General features: G+C 38.1%; 3 protein-coding genes across 5 annotated transcripts; 2 read left to right on the top strand and 1 right to left on the bottom strand.

The window, feature by feature from the left end:
• The first annotated feature begins 709 nt into the window (after nucleotides 1-709).
• Nucleotides 710-3,971, top strand: LOC117627793 (L-Ala-D/L-amino acid epimerase). Of its 2 annotated transcripts, none has more exons than XM_034360036.1 (7): nucleotides 710-1,380; nucleotides 2,000-2,110; nucleotides 2,217-2,433; nucleotides 2,728-3,061; nucleotides 3,193-3,254; nucleotides 3,398-3,470; nucleotides 3,585-3,971. In XM_034360036.1, coding segments are annotated over exons 1-7 (1,269 nt in total). In that variant the 5' UTR covers nucleotides 710-909; the 3' UTR covers nucleotides 3,586-3,971. The 2 variants fall into 2 exon arrangements, with proteins under 2 accessions (XP_034215927.1, XP_034215926.1); XM_034360035.1 differs by having other exon boundaries at nucleotides 711-1,380; nucleotides 3,573-3,971.
• Nucleotides 3,972-7,137: 3,166 nt separating this feature from the next.
• LOC117628104 (non-specific lipid-transfer protein 2-like) lies at nucleotides 7,138-7,962 on the top strand. Its single transcript, XM_034360470.1, has one exon. The coding sequence runs from the start codon at nucleotides 7,217-7,219 to the stop codon at nucleotides 7,505-7,507; it is 291 nt and encodes a 96-aa protein (XP_034216361.1). The 5' UTR covers nucleotides 7,138-7,216; the 3' UTR covers nucleotides 7,508-7,962.
• A 505-nt stretch (nucleotides 7,963-8,467) lies between these two features.
• Nucleotides 8,468-13,730, bottom strand: LOC117628193 (kinesin-like protein NACK1). 2 transcript variants are annotated; one of them, XM_034360580.1, is made up of 15 exons: nucleotides 13,505-13,730; nucleotides 12,897-13,200; nucleotides 12,712-12,801; nucleotides 12,521-12,621; nucleotides 12,308-12,424; nucleotides 12,139-12,220; nucleotides 11,978-12,045; nucleotides 11,839-11,898; nucleotides 11,619-11,743; nucleotides 11,015-11,213; nucleotides 10,798-10,908; nucleotides 10,620-10,712; nucleotides 9,559-10,518; nucleotides 9,089-9,411; nucleotides 8,468-8,982 (listed from the first exon to the last, which is right to left on the bottom strand). In XM_034360580.1, exons 2-15 carry the CDS (start codon nucleotides 13,168-13,170, stop codon nucleotides 8,655-8,657), a joined length of 2,931 nt encoding a protein of 976 aa, XP_034216471.1. In that variant the 5' UTR covers nucleotides 13,171-13,200; nucleotides 13,505-13,730; the 3' UTR covers nucleotides 8,468-8,654. The 2 variants fall into 2 exon arrangements, with proteins under 2 accessions (XP_034216471.1, XP_034216473.1); XM_034360582.1 differs by having other exon boundaries at nucleotides 12,897-13,195; nucleotides 13,505-13,671.
• Nucleotides 13,731-13,989: the final 259 nt, after the last annotated feature.

Here is a 13,989-nt window from a genome sequence, read left to right as displayed (position 1 = left end):
TTGTCTCCATGTTTTTCATTGAAATCGTGATAATTTACTCTTGTTTATTGATTGAATGAAACGTTTTCTGAATGTAGCTTATGCTGTTTTTAGTGAGATAAAAAGCATTATGCAAAACAAGAAAGCAGCCAAAGTTCTACCACTTTGTCGATCAGCCCCATAATCATCCATTCATGTTCGTCCTTTTGCCAACTTTAACCTACTCACTATTGTTTTTACTTTTCTAGAATATGGTGTGTGTGTGTGTGTATAACACGTCAACTTCAAACATAAACATTAATTAGTTGATTAATTAACCTCTGGGCACATCGAAGGTACACCCACCTGAGGAGAGAATGATCCATCCATGTTCTTATTGTTTGCCAAAAATAGAAAAAGAATGAAGAATCCGAAGACAAGAAAATATGTTGTAATCCATCATCCTCCCATGCGTTCTGAAATTTTGAAGCATATCGATCTTTTATGTAGAAAAGAAAAAAAAAAAATACATTGATTCTGTAACTCTAAGCAATATGACAACACAACACAACCCAAGAAATTAAGAATGGCATGCAAAAATCGTTGTCAAAGTCAAAACTAACTCATCTTCTACCGGGGTTCGCCATGGGTTATGTATATCACCAGGTTATCGTGCCAAATAAATAAATATGCACCCTCTAACGTTAACGAGTCAGCACAGCACACGAAGAAATAAGGACAAACAGTTGTTGAAGAAATAGTTAATAATTGAAGTAATAATAAAAAAAATGGCACCAGTCGTACACTGCTCTGCTATGCTCTATGCAACAGGAAGAACAACATTGGCAGGTCTGCAAATCTTGCTCACAACCCAATCAGAGCTACCAAAACCTGTAACCAAAAAATCTAAATCACCAGCCAAAGAGTAAAGACCACTCTCAGTGCCACCAAATGGGATCAATTGGGATTTCTCTGCACTTACTACCTCACTCTCTGCTCCTCTGCTCTGCTGCTGGTTCCACTCAGAGCCCCAAAAGGGCAAGACCCATTTCAAGGATCAGCCCAAGAATGGCTCTGGCCACACCCATCACCTTTGGGTTCAATAATTTGTTGGAAACTTTCACAGTAAACGTGCAGAGAGCGGAGAATAGGCCTCTGAATGTGCCTCTGATAGCGCCTTTCACGATTGCCACTTCAAGGCTTGACAAGGTGGAGAATGTGGCTATCAGGGTTGAATTGAGTAACGGGTGTGTGGGATGGGGTGAAACTCCAATCTTGCCTTTTGTCACTGCAGAGGATCAGCATACAGCCATGGTCAAGGCCAGGGAAGTTTGTGACTTCTTACTCCGCAGTCCGGCGAAGACCTTGGGTTCGCTTTTGGGAGAGATTGGTGGGCTTCTTCCTGGATATGAGTTTGCTTCTGTGAGTATGATTGGGAAAGTTTACTCTTTTATTCGTATGTTTATTTGCTAGTTTTGGTGTTTGAGTATTATACTTTGATTGGGTTTTTACTATTGAAAATTGAACAGCTTGGCTGTTAAATTTAGTTGGTATTGAGAACAAATTTAGTTGGTTTGCTCAAGTCAACATTTTACTTAAAAAGTAAAAGAAAGGACGAAAAAAGTTACATCTTTTATGCATTTCTTTGGTTCGATAAACAGGCAAGTCTAGGGATTATTGATCTCTTCTGCATACTTTCTTTAATTCTATCTCCTAGATTTATTTGGAGACTGGATCAATTGGGAGGATATTGTTCCAATAACAAGGACTGGTCCCATGAGTAGAAAGCTTTAAAGATTCTTATTACTTTAGTGGCAGTATGGGATCAGTGCCTCTAATGGTGCTGATACAAACCTTACAACTTACAAGAAAATAATGGGTTTCTTCAATTAAAACAATCCTGATCATAAGAATCTTACACAATTCTTTTTTAAAAAAATTTGAAACCAGCAGCTCTTGTTTATAGCAGTTTGATGATGTCTTCATTTTAGAACATTACAAGGGTTTGAGAGGTCTTATTACTCTGTACTTGCAATTGAAGGTTAGGGCAGGAGTTGAAATGGCACTAATTGATGCAGTTTCTAGGAGTATTGGTGTCCCTTTATGGAGACTGTTTGGTGGAGCTTCAAATACCATAACCACTGATATAACAGTTAAGCTCATCTTCGAGTAGTTCTGACAGTTGAAAACAGTTATCTATGTGAATACCCAAAATAAGCTTTACTCAGTGGAAAGTGGACTGAATTATATATGCGCAGATTCCAATTGTTTCTCCTGGTGAAGCTGCTACATTGGCTTCAAAGTATCGTGAACAAGGATTTAGGACTTTAAAGCTTAAGGTGGGAAAAAATCTGATTTCAGACATAGAAGTCCTTCTAGCTATACGTGCAGTTCACCCAGATTGCGATTTTATCTTGGATGCTAATGAAGGATATACCTCCGAGGAAGCTATCCAAGTTCTTGATAAATTATATGGTAAATTCTGAAAACAGAAACTGAAGTTGCAATTTTACGGATGTGCTCTGAATAACTAACATGAATAATTTAACTAATGTGTGTTTGGAAACAGTATGATAAAGTAACATCTTTAACCTCCCACTCCCCCTCCCAGCACCCAAGAAGTAGAAAAAATTGAAAAAGCTCATGCACACACTCACCATCTTTCAACCTACAAATTCTGTAAATGAGTTTCTGTACTCCCATTACATTATTCTGACTACCATGTCTAGCTAGCGACTGAAATATTTTCTTGTTCTTTTTCGCTTTCAGAGGTGGGAGTTAGTCCTGTTCTCTTTGAACAACCAGTTCATAGAGATGATTGGGAAGGCCTTGGATATGTTAGTCGCATTGCGAGAGACAAATATGGAGTATCAGTTGCAGCTGATGAGAGCTGTCGAAGTTTAGTTGATGTTAAGAAAATAGTTGCAGAAAATCTAGCTGATGTCGTTAACATTAAACTTGCTAAAGTTGGGGTTGTTGGGGCCCTGGAAATCATTGAGGTGGCAAAGTCATCGGGATTAACTTTGATGATTGGTGGTATGGTTGAGACTAGACTGGCCATGGGCTTTGCTGGCCACCTTGCTGCTGGCCTTGGGTGCTTTAAGTAAGTATTACCATCCTTTGTATAAAAGAAGAACTGTCTGCATATCCTGCTGGTTTTGTTACTTCTCTTTATTTTATTTATGTTCACTTTCTACTTCTTAATCCATCATTAAGCATTTATATCTTGTACAGGTTTGTTGACCTAGATACTCCCCTGCTGCTTTCGGAAGATCCAGTTCGGGAGGGTTATGAAGGTATTCTGATCTGTCTGTAACTTTTGAACTCTATTTGAATGAGTTGTTTATTTTTATATATTGAAACACCAAAGCATTTTTCCGTTCCATTCATTTATGATTACCATTGGGCAATTTGGTTATGCTTTTTATCTTGTGGCTAGTTTCGGGTGCCGTTTATACGTTCAAAAATGCTAGAGGCAATGGTGGATTTCTTCATTGGAAAAATATTGCTTGGTAAGTCTTAAGCTTACGGTACCATCTGATTCTGTTTCCAATTCTTATGCAACTAAGGAATTATTCATTGTTATCATCTCCTTTGTTACTCTAAACATGCAGAAATATCTGCAGATATGAAGGATCAAACTGTCTGGTCAACATTTGAACTCTGAGCAGTCTTTTTGGTTGGGGGAAAAAGAAACTTAGAGCAGTGGAGCTTTTGAAATCCTGTTGTTTGTTGACCATGTTTCCTGTTCAATAAGACAGAAAGGACTAAAAATTTGATATGATAGATGTGTTTTCAGGCGAAACATTTGAAATTTGTAGATGATGGGAATAGCATTCAGCATTGCAAAGGATAGCTTAGCTGATCAGCTCATTCATTTGTGTAAGCAGTAAGGCAACCTATATGCCTGCCTGTTTTTGAGAAACTTTCATGTGTCATGTCCTGTTGTACCTTGCGCAATCTTTATGCCTCAAATATTTGAATAATTTGATCCTGGTCTCAAGGATGTTCAATTGAGGTCTCATATAAGTTAATAACTAGTTACTTTTGACAGTTGGAAAGTAAATTCTTGAAGAAAATGAATCATTCAAAGAGCACTTGAGAGTTTTGACTCTGGATAAACTTAAAATGCATCATTGAGTTTTGACTTACAGTACCACCACCACCACCATTTCTCCCACAGACAAAAACCCAACAGTCCTTTGGCTCTCAATGTGCCATGAACTTCAATTCAATGGCCAATGATGCTTCCCAAATGCATGCCTGATCAACTTCTTTTCGAAAAATAATATTTCATCTGCATTATTATGCGTTTGTGCTTACGTTGGTATAATGACGCATGTTTCAACCGACCGAAATTGGTACACTTCCTTTCTTTGATTCATTTCAAGTCTAAACAACAAGAGTTTAGAGGATTAAACCAAACCACATCTCAAAATATATTAATTTAAGTTTAATGTTATGTACTAGATTTAGATTCATTGAAGAAAAACAAATTTACTTGTTTATGTGGTCAGAATGCAAGATTGTATTATTTCTAAAATAAAAGTTTATAAGGTGCTTATTTATGATTGTGAGCTTATCATTGTGAGACTCAAGTATCAAGGACAGACCGTGATGCTTCAACGCTTGACTAAAGCAGGCAATAATAGAAAGGCGAGCATGAGGAGCATGAGGATTTGGTTTAAACAAGTGAATGACTTTAGCATGATTTCATTTTCAATGGCCCACACCACATAATGATATCAAGCACTCAGAATTTGACCCTGAATGGGGCCATTAACCCCTCCTCACTCATAATTATTCATGTTTCACGCCGATTTGGTATAGCCTTTTTCATGAAGACATTGATAATTACCTATCACTCTGCTGCATTCTACAAACAACCAACCCAATGCACTCAAAAGTGATGGGATTGGCATGCATGCCTGCATAATAACAACCCTAGTACAAGGTAAAAAGTTGGGGTAACTTTGCAGTAGCATGAACAATTTACATGTTAACAACAACATCAAAATTATTTGTACCATATTTACAAATCACGTCACATTGGTTATAGAGATTACATTGAATGTGGTTTTGTAGAGTAGGAAAGTATAAGATGCATGTGATGTGCAAGGGAAGATTGAGATCTTTCTTTTTACAAATTGGACAGATTTGCTTTGTCTTGTACCGAGAGATAAGAAGTTGGAGATAATTTGTCGCAAATGTCAGCTGAAAATGAAAGTTGAAGAGAGTCAGAGACAAGAAGCGCCTGCAAAGGAAAAAGATTTTATACATGTCTGCATTTTAGGTACTATTAATCCGTTTATCCAAAATTCAAACGCATCCAACTCAGTCATCTAATCATATATATTTCATCTTTGTCACAACCTCTAAATGAAATTTGCAATTGGATTCATGACCTGTTTTGTTAGAAGAATTTACAAAGCAAATCAAACATGTTCAAGTAAGTAACTCAACTGAACTAGTTTGATTGAGTCATGTTTCTTAAGAATATGATGATCATACTGAGGACAGACAGCTATTCATATTCATGTTGAAGCTCTCAAATTCCAAGTACAGGCGCATTATTGATGACAAAGAATAATACACATTTGAAAGAAACTCAAAAAAGAATTGCATATTTTGTTGCATTATGGATAACAATTAACAAGGGTGGATGATGATGATTAGTGATTATAACCATGATTACACAAAATTCCAAGTGCAGGCAGCAGGTCAAATTAATGATGAGAACATGTGGTTGGCTGCATTTCATAAATAAATAAAAAAGTTGCCAAAATTTTACAAATCAACATCACCGAAAGGCACATACACACACACACATAAACATAGTGGTTTAAACTTTAAAGTGGGAGAGCATGCACCATATGATTTCATAACTAGCAATCAAAAGAAGATGAAATTGTTTAGTTTTCTTAATTAACCTAACCAGTGTGGATAGGATAGGGATGGGTCTGGTCTACTTTCTGCACAAGACTTTGTTATTAATTTATGAGAAAGATATTGGATATTCCCATGCCCATCAAATTAATTAAATTCAGAACAATAATCTATATATGTGCAATGTCTCTGAATTTTAAAAGAACAAAAAACCAAAAATGGATTTGAGTTATGAAGCAGGCTGAGAAGGTTTTAATTAGGCCAGCACCAAGCTAGGGCTTCTTGAGTTTTCTAAATGTCTTTTGATTGATTGAGCTCCACCAAAGAACAAGGATCATGATGAGTGGCAAAGGACTCCACCAAATTTGTGAGCATCATCACCTCCGAGCTACTCACAAAGAAAAAACTCAAACTCCATTTGTACGTACCTATGTACGTAGGTACGCACCGTTAAATTAACAATGCACATTAAGTAACCATGATTAACTTTAATTTGTAGCTAATACAGCCACCAATGTTAATTATGATTTTAACTATGAGGTAACAAACAAATAGCATCCATTAGGTGGAATCATAATATGGCATACAGATACAGCCAATTTCTTTGTTTTTGTTTTTGTTTTTTTTTTCCTAATAGCTTAAGCTTTTACTAATTTGAGTGCTTGATTGTGTATTGGGTTAAAAGGTCAACTTGAGAATTATGTGTTCCGCTTCCATGTAACATCCCACATCGACCAATGGAGAAAGGGTGATGTACCTTATATGTATATGCCCACCTCCATCTAGCACGAGGTCTTTGCGGAGCTCACTGACTTCGGAGTCATAGGAACTCCGAAGTTAAGCGAGTTCTTGCTAGAGCAACCCCAAAATGGGTGACCCACTGGGAAGTTGCTCGTGAGTTTCCAGAAACAAAACCGTGAGAGTATGGGGCTCAAAACAGACAATGTCGTGCTACGACGGAGCCGATTCGGGATGTCACATTCCACTAAGAAGGTAAGCAGCTGGCCTTTGAGGTTTTTTTAATTTGGAAATGACTGTCTCTCATATCATTGAATCAAGCAGCAGCAGCAATTTATTCACGTTCTCCTTTTGGAAAAGGGCCAAACCCAAGGCTTTTTCACTCTCTGATTTATTTATCTTTAACTAATTTCTCTTAGGTGGTGACTTGTTACCAAAAAATAAAAAAAACTCCTGTGTAACTTGAAAAAAGAAAAAAGAAAATCAAATGGGCGGTTATTTTTCTATTATATTTTGTCTTCTATAAATAGAGGAGGAAAGCCAAGCCAAATGCATCACCACTCAGCCAAGCCAAGCATAGTTAATAGTTGCAAGTCTCTCTGTTTCTCTGTGGCTTTGAGAGAGTTGAGTGAAAATGAAGGCATCATATTCATACATTGCAATTGCATTGTACCTTGTGGTTGTGGTGCTGTTGGGCAAAGCAGATGTTTCAATGGCAGTAACATGCAACCCAACAGAACTAAGTCCCTGTGCAGGAGCAATAACTTCTTCAACTCCTCCATCCACAATATGCTGCACCAAGATCAAGCAACAGAAGCCCTGCCTCTGCCAGTATCTCAACAACCCCAACCTCAAGAAGTTTGTCAACACCCCAAATGCCAGGAAAGTTGCTAGGACTTGTGGCACTCCCTTCCCCAAGTGCTAGCTACATACATCCATGGATGATGCATGATGTCTCACAAACACCTTCAGCAATACAATCCAATACAATCAAGGGGAGGAGGGACTTATATATATATATATATATATATATATATATATATTATATATATGTGTGTGTGCGCGTGCGCACGTATCTTTATCTTGCTCATTAATTAGTTCCATGATTTGCCTAATAGAGATTAGAGAGAGTTAACTCATATGTGCTTAATTTGGTGTGTTTTATTTTATGGCATATTAATATCCATCTGTATTCTATAAGCTATGTATTTTAGTAAAAGGCACTACTTGTTGTTACATGCCACATGCCAGCATTTTCAGTGTCTTCTCAGTCTCTTGGTTTGTTGTGTGGTGTATCAACGTATCAGTGTATCAGTGTATCAGTAGTAGTGGTGGTAAAGTGGTCTATATGAGAATTTGAATCGTGTCTAAATGCCCCAACCCAAGCTTTATTAATCTTCTTTGTCTCCAATATTGCATCAATACTCCTCACTCAGTTTATTTACCCGTTCTTCTTTCCTAATAGCTTAAGAAAAAATGCATATCTGAACTGCTTTGAGGTGTTGAATTGCTAAATGCTAACGAGTAATGAGAAATTCCAGACTCGAGTAAATGATTTTAAGCTAAGACCGGCAAGCACAACTAAGAACAATCAATGGTTTTCAAATATTTGCTTATATGCATGCAGATGCTTGGCCACAGGAACATAACCCAATAGCTTGTCTCTCTGGTTCAATTGGTGAAGGGATTATTTTAAATAAATTTCAACATCACCCTTTATCAAAATGAGAATCCAATTGCTGGAAAAAGAAAAAGAAGATGGTGAAGTGATGTGATGTGCGGTGTTGTGCTGTGCTCTGCGGTGCAGAGAAGCCTAATGATATAATTCATAACCACCCCCCAACACCCCACCCCCTCCATGGTTGGTGTACACAGATTTGTAACGTAACCAATGGAAATGAATCAATTCTTTATTGAGATCTGAAAATTACAGAAACTAGTGTTCCAAATCAACACCATGCATAGTGTGCATTGTGCTCACTAGTGTTCCAAGTCACACTCACACCACTTGAAAATTCATTTACATGTACAGAATATAAAGAATGGAAGTACTTACAACAAAATGTACTTTCTCACAAGTTAAGAAGGTTTGAAATTGGGTTCCAGCCCATAATCCATGACCTCTTATCAGATGGAAGCACAAAATTGAGTTCAAACATCTCTTTTGACATGTTTCCGCTTTCGCAGAAACCAACAAGCTTTGCAACTATTTCAGCGCTCTCCTGAATATGCTTGGCATCATGGGGATCAGTCCAGAGCTTATTCACAAACTGCATCTTCCTCTGCTTCCCTTCAAGTGGGACATCCCATTTCATGTACAATGCATCTCTCTCCTCCGCAGTCAAACGTGAAGTCAGCCTCTTAGCAAGGAACTCCCTTTCGCGCTTTAGTGCTCTGATACTGCATATCAGAAGAGGGTACAACGTTATTAAAACACTATAAAATTTCACCCAGTTTCCTGGAAACAGCCACATACAAACACAAACGAAAGAGAGAGAAAAAGAACCTTGATGACAAAGAGACTGTGGGTTCATCTCCCACATGGGCAGGACTAGCATTCCCAAGTTCTGCCAGATGATGTTGCAACCATGTCAACCGCCTCAGCTCCACTTCCACATAGATTTGGTCAGCTGGATCCCCCTTAAATAACAAATAAAACTGTGTCCTATGAATGATGGAGACAAAACACAAATCCCACAACTCAATGATCTGCTGTCTTTGTTCCTTAAAAGTTATTTGCCATGAGACCATGGGCTCCTCTGGCTCACATGTGTTCTCATCATTCTCTATATCGTACCCAGCTGCTTCATTTGCTTCTAGCTCTAGAACCTAGAGGCATAAACCAATTGAAATGAAGTGAGATTTCTTCATAAGGTATGTATTGAATGAATGTATGTATATGTACGTGGAAAAAACAACTCGGTCACTGAAATATGTAAAGGCTAATAACAAAGCACAAGGAATGCATTTCCATACCTGGCAAACTAGTAGCTGTTTTTGGTACTGCAACTTGGCCACCCGCTCTTTCAGTTCTGTTACATAAGTTCTTATGTTTCTAACATTCTCTTCTGCTGCATTTTGGAACATCTTCTGCATTTTCTTCATGTTCACTGAACTAGAACGCCGATACCCTCCTGGAGTGTTTTCCTTTGATGAGACATCTCCACATTCTTCATTCTTTGTGGGAGTCCCCTTCTCAGACTCCGGTTGAGTCTCACCAGACAAAATATCATCATTCTCAGGAGCCCTGTTTTCAATTTCAGACACTGCAATTTGCCGAGAAGTTGATAGAGGAGAGCATGGTGATCTGATAAAATTTTGCCGGTTGGGAACATTACTTGAGGCCAAAGGTTGCAACTTTTTCTTTTTGGGTTCCTTCTTAGACTTTGGGGTTGACTCACTATTGTACTGTTCATAATTGCTAGGAAGAGACATCACCAATTTATCTATAGACTTCTGAACACTTTCTAGCTGTTCCTCAAGATTAGCAATAGTGCTGCCCTGTGAATGAAGTCTCGTAATCTCTTCCTTGAGATTAGCACTGACACTCTTGTTAGTAGCAACTACAGTTCCAACTTCAACTTCTTTTGGCTCTGATCTGACAGCACGCATTTCTCTTATTTCTGCTTGCAGATTGGCAATTGTTTCAGCTGCATCTTGATTGCCTAGCCTATGACAAGCTACTTCCTTTTGTAATACTTCCAGAGCTCGATTTGCTTCCTCCCCAAGCTGTTCCTGCAGGTGTTCAAGTTTGCGGATTTCATGCATTAGTGTGAAAGGAGCAGCTGATGATTGCCTCATAGACTGCCTGAGCATTGTATTTCTTGCTCTATCACCACGACCTATCTCCTTTGTATCGAGTTTTGTTGATAGCACACCAGTGTATGAGAGACATTTCTTCACAGAGGGATGGGGTAATTCCAATGGGTTTGAACCCTGAAGTTGGCATATAATAAGAATCTATGAGCATTTAAAATACAATTCATATATAGTGTGGGAGGGGGAGAGAGATAGAGAGGGGATAATAGGAAATAGACCTGTTGATCCTCCTTTAGTTTTTGGCGTAATTCATCCACCTGAGATTGAGCAAGGTCTCTTTGGCGTCTCAGTTCTTCCATCTCCATTTCCATCTAGTCATGGCCAAAAGTAATTTTATTATATACATTTACAAGCACATGAAATAAAATATCGGGCAAGACAGTATGGCAAGTTTACCTGCTGAATTTTCAAATCCTTTTCCGTTGACGGATCAGGGGTGCGCAGCTCTGCTTCCAGCCTTGCTACTTCCTTCTGCAAATGTTTCACTAGCTGCTTGTCCGAAACAACCTAGAAAAAAAACATTTTACATATATCAATAACTAGATAACTAGATTATCTATTCTCAATACGTACAGATGCAAACTGAAAAATGTTACAAACAAATAAATAGTACCATATTCACACGAGCATTATTCGTTACTTCCTTTGCCCTGGTGGCAAAGAAGAGAGTATTTCGAGATTGTTCAAAATGGCTCAATGCTGGACTCAAGGTGCATATGATGGCAGTGCGTGCGTTCCCACCTAGAGAATGCTGCAATATGCGAGTGAGCTTTGAGTCTCTATAGGGTATATGACCACTTCTTTTCCCAACGCTGCAAATCAAAACAGTTCATATAGGTAAGAAAGAAAATTGATTATAGATCAGATATATATGATATATCTCAATCACATAATCTCCTACTTAGGCCCTGACATGGTATTTTTGTCCTTCAGACAATGAGTGTCCACTCCCATAATTCTAACGGGTGCTCATTACCAGATAGCTTCTACACCCCGTAATATTTATAATCTTCAAAGCGTAAACTCCATAACTGGACACGTAGGCTTTTTATACCAAAGGATCAAAATTTCAAGATACAGAAATTTGCATTCAGAAACCTCATTTACCATTCTTTTGCTATCATGGCATATCAAAGCATGAATGTTGAAAATGAAAACATCCATTAAAGGGTTTCTAATCCTTCACAAGATAAAGATATGCAGCTATAGATTCTGACCTGAGCTTTCTAATAACAGTTGTAAGTGTCATCAAGCTAAGGTTAATATGGCAACCCTCCCTCAGCCTAGCACCATCTGCATGTGTTTGTGAAGCTCTTTCGCTTCCAGCCAGATCTACAAAGTTCTGCAGATCATTGATATCGACAGTTATTGACTAGAAAGTAATAATTGAAGCAACTTGGATTTGCAGGAAGAGTAATTTGTTCCATTTAGTTTTACCAGGCTTGCAACAAAAGATCTCACGCAATCCGAATTCTCGCGGAGGGTACTTTCAATTGTCTGTACAATGACCAAGTCATCAGAAGAAGAAAAAAACATCATTAACTAGAGTCAAAGATAGTATGATCAATGAACTGACCAGCCTTATTATCTGATGTGACCGTGAGCTGTTATCATTTAAAGCAGTTTCACCAACTTGTCTTTGGGCTACACAAAAACAAGGAAATTCATTATCTTCTCACGCAAAAACTTTGGGAGAGTAAAAGAAGCTGATTCAAGCCAAGGGATCTGCTGGTTTACCCTCACAAATGCTGATTAAATGCCTCAAATGCTGATCATTGCTAGCAGTCTCCTCCACCAGCTTCTCAACCACGGTACCTTTCTACAATAAGAAAATACTAGAACTTGAGTAAAGAACAAAAAAAGAATAAGGCAAAGAGCACACTCAGGCGACTTATTACCATAGTACCTCTGGATCATCTAGAAGCTTCAAGTTACGGCCTGATTCTGAGTTTAACAGGTCCCTCACATTCTCATTGTATATTTCAAGTCCAGAAATCTTTATCGTGAAGTCTCTCTCTGGAGTCTGCAATGAAACCATAAGAGCACCATTACTTTGGAAGTTATATAATCTTCACTATGAATTTCATAATTTCTGTTACTTCACTGTGATTAAGCTTACATTCATTATATGGTTGTAGATATCAATGACAGCTTTCTCTGTTATTCCTCTCATTGTGTACGTCTTCCCACTGCTAGTTTGGCCGTAAGCAAATATAGTTGCTGCAGTGCAAGATAAAGTAAAACAAATGTTCAATGCAAGTTAAGGATTAAAAAGGAAGACGCGATACGAGTTTAAGGATATCCCACTACCATTGATGCCCATCAAAGAAGACAAGGCCACATTTTTCACTCCTTCCTCATATACTGTTTCAGTTACGCAAGAAGGACCAAAAACCTTATCTGCAAACAGAAGAAATCAATGAATAATAAACTAACATGAGCCATCATCAGGAAGGAGAAAATTATAAAGAAGAAACATAGAGGTTTTTCCGTACCAAATGTAAATGGGGCCGGTTGAGCTGAGCGTTCTTGAGGCGGTGGCTTATAAACAATTGTGGTATCATCAATGCATTCCCACGCGACTTGGTCTTTTGCTAGTTGCTCCCTTTTGCTCAGAGGCCTCAAACGCACGGTCACAACAATCTTCTCCTCCTTAGCTCTTGGCCCACCTGGAGTTGATACTGGTGTCCTATCTATTTTCGAAGTTGGTGTTGATACTGGTGTCCTGTCTATTTTCGAAGCCGGTGTTCCAGGAGTTTTGACAGTCATCTTTATTCTGAATCTACCGGATTAACTGAGCTAACAGGAACACCAACACCGAATATTGGAAAAGATTATCCATATGCAAAAAATGAAAAATTATCTAACTTGTTCAAATCTCTAATAAGGAATTCGACTTCAACAGTTACTTGTAAAATAAATTTGAACATGTTTACAATATAATAGAAAAGGAAACAAAAACAAAAACAAAATTCCCCTGCTAGTAATCATGTTAAGAATCAATTGGTTTCCAATTAAGATTGGATTCATCAAATATCCACTGATTTTTCTACATATATGGAAAGTGAAAATCTGTAAGATGAGTTTAAAAAAGCAAACTCACAGAAATAGCAAGCCGAACTCGACCGGAAAACTCCTGGAAATCTCAGCCCAAGGAAATTGAGAGATGAAAGGAGCGTTTAAGTTCGAGACCAGAGCTTTGAAGTCGAATTCAAGGACTCAAAGAAGAAGAAGAGGTAAGAGAGTCGTAACAAAATGATGAAAAGCTATTGCCTCATTCTCTCTGTCTGACTTTATTATTCAATTTTGAATCTGAGGCTCCCAACGGCTAGTTTTCCTTTACTTTCATTTTGTTTCTTCGGCTTTATTAATTAAATATTGGGCAAATTTACGGTTACACGCCGAATTGTCCCCAGACGTTTTTCGCGAGTTAAATCGCCAACTCCGAGTAAAGCGGGACCGAGTTTCAAGTCTTAACGGTTATTATTTTATTTATTACTTTTCTATTAATTAATTCTCCCTCTACACAAAAGGACAAAAAGCGTGAAAGAGTTTCAATTATTGCTCTCCACCCTGGCCCCTTCAAAC

The sequence above is a fragment of the Prunus dulcis genome, chromosome 5, assembly GCF_902201215.1.
Source record: "Prunus dulcis chromosome 5, ALMONDv2, whole genome shotgun sequence".
NCBI classification, from domain to species: domain Eukaryota; kingdom Viridiplantae; phylum Streptophyta; class Magnoliopsida; order Rosales; family Rosaceae; genus Prunus; species Prunus dulcis.
Note: the sequence above shows the minus strand (reverse complement) of the source record. Positions and strands in the feature narration are given on the sequence as shown.

Excerpts from the sequence above, each read along its gene's own strand:
- LOC117627793 (XM_034360036.1), top strand. The coding sequence starts at position 910 with ATGGGATCAATTGGGATTTCTCTGCACTTACTACCTCACTCTCTGCTC. Across the intron at positions 2,434-2,727 it reads AGTTCTTGATAAATTATATG|AGGTGGGAGTTAGTCCTGTT; the intron begins GTAAATTCTGAA and ends TTTCGCTTTCAG. Across the intron at positions 3,255-3,397 it reads AGTTCGGGAGGGTTATGAAG|TTTCGGGTGCCGTTTATACG; the intron begins GTATTCTGATCT and ends TCTTGTGGCTAG.
- LOC117628104 (XM_034360470.1), top strand. The coding sequence starts at position 7,217 with ATGAAGGCATCATATTCATACATTGCAATTGCATTGTACCTTGTGGTT.
- LOC117628193 (XM_034360580.1), bottom strand. The coding sequence starts at position 13,170 with ATGACTGTCAAAACTCCTGGAACACCGGCTTCGAAAATAGACAGGACA. Across the intron at positions 12,622-12,711 it reads TTCTTTGATGGGCATCAATG|CAACTATATTTGCTTACGGC; the intron begins GTAGTGGGATAT and ends CTTGCACTGCAG. Across the intron at positions 11,214-11,618 it reads ACTGTTATTAGAAAGCTCAG|CGTTGGGAAAAGAAGTGGTC; the intron begins GTCAGAATCTAT and ends TTTGATTTGCAG.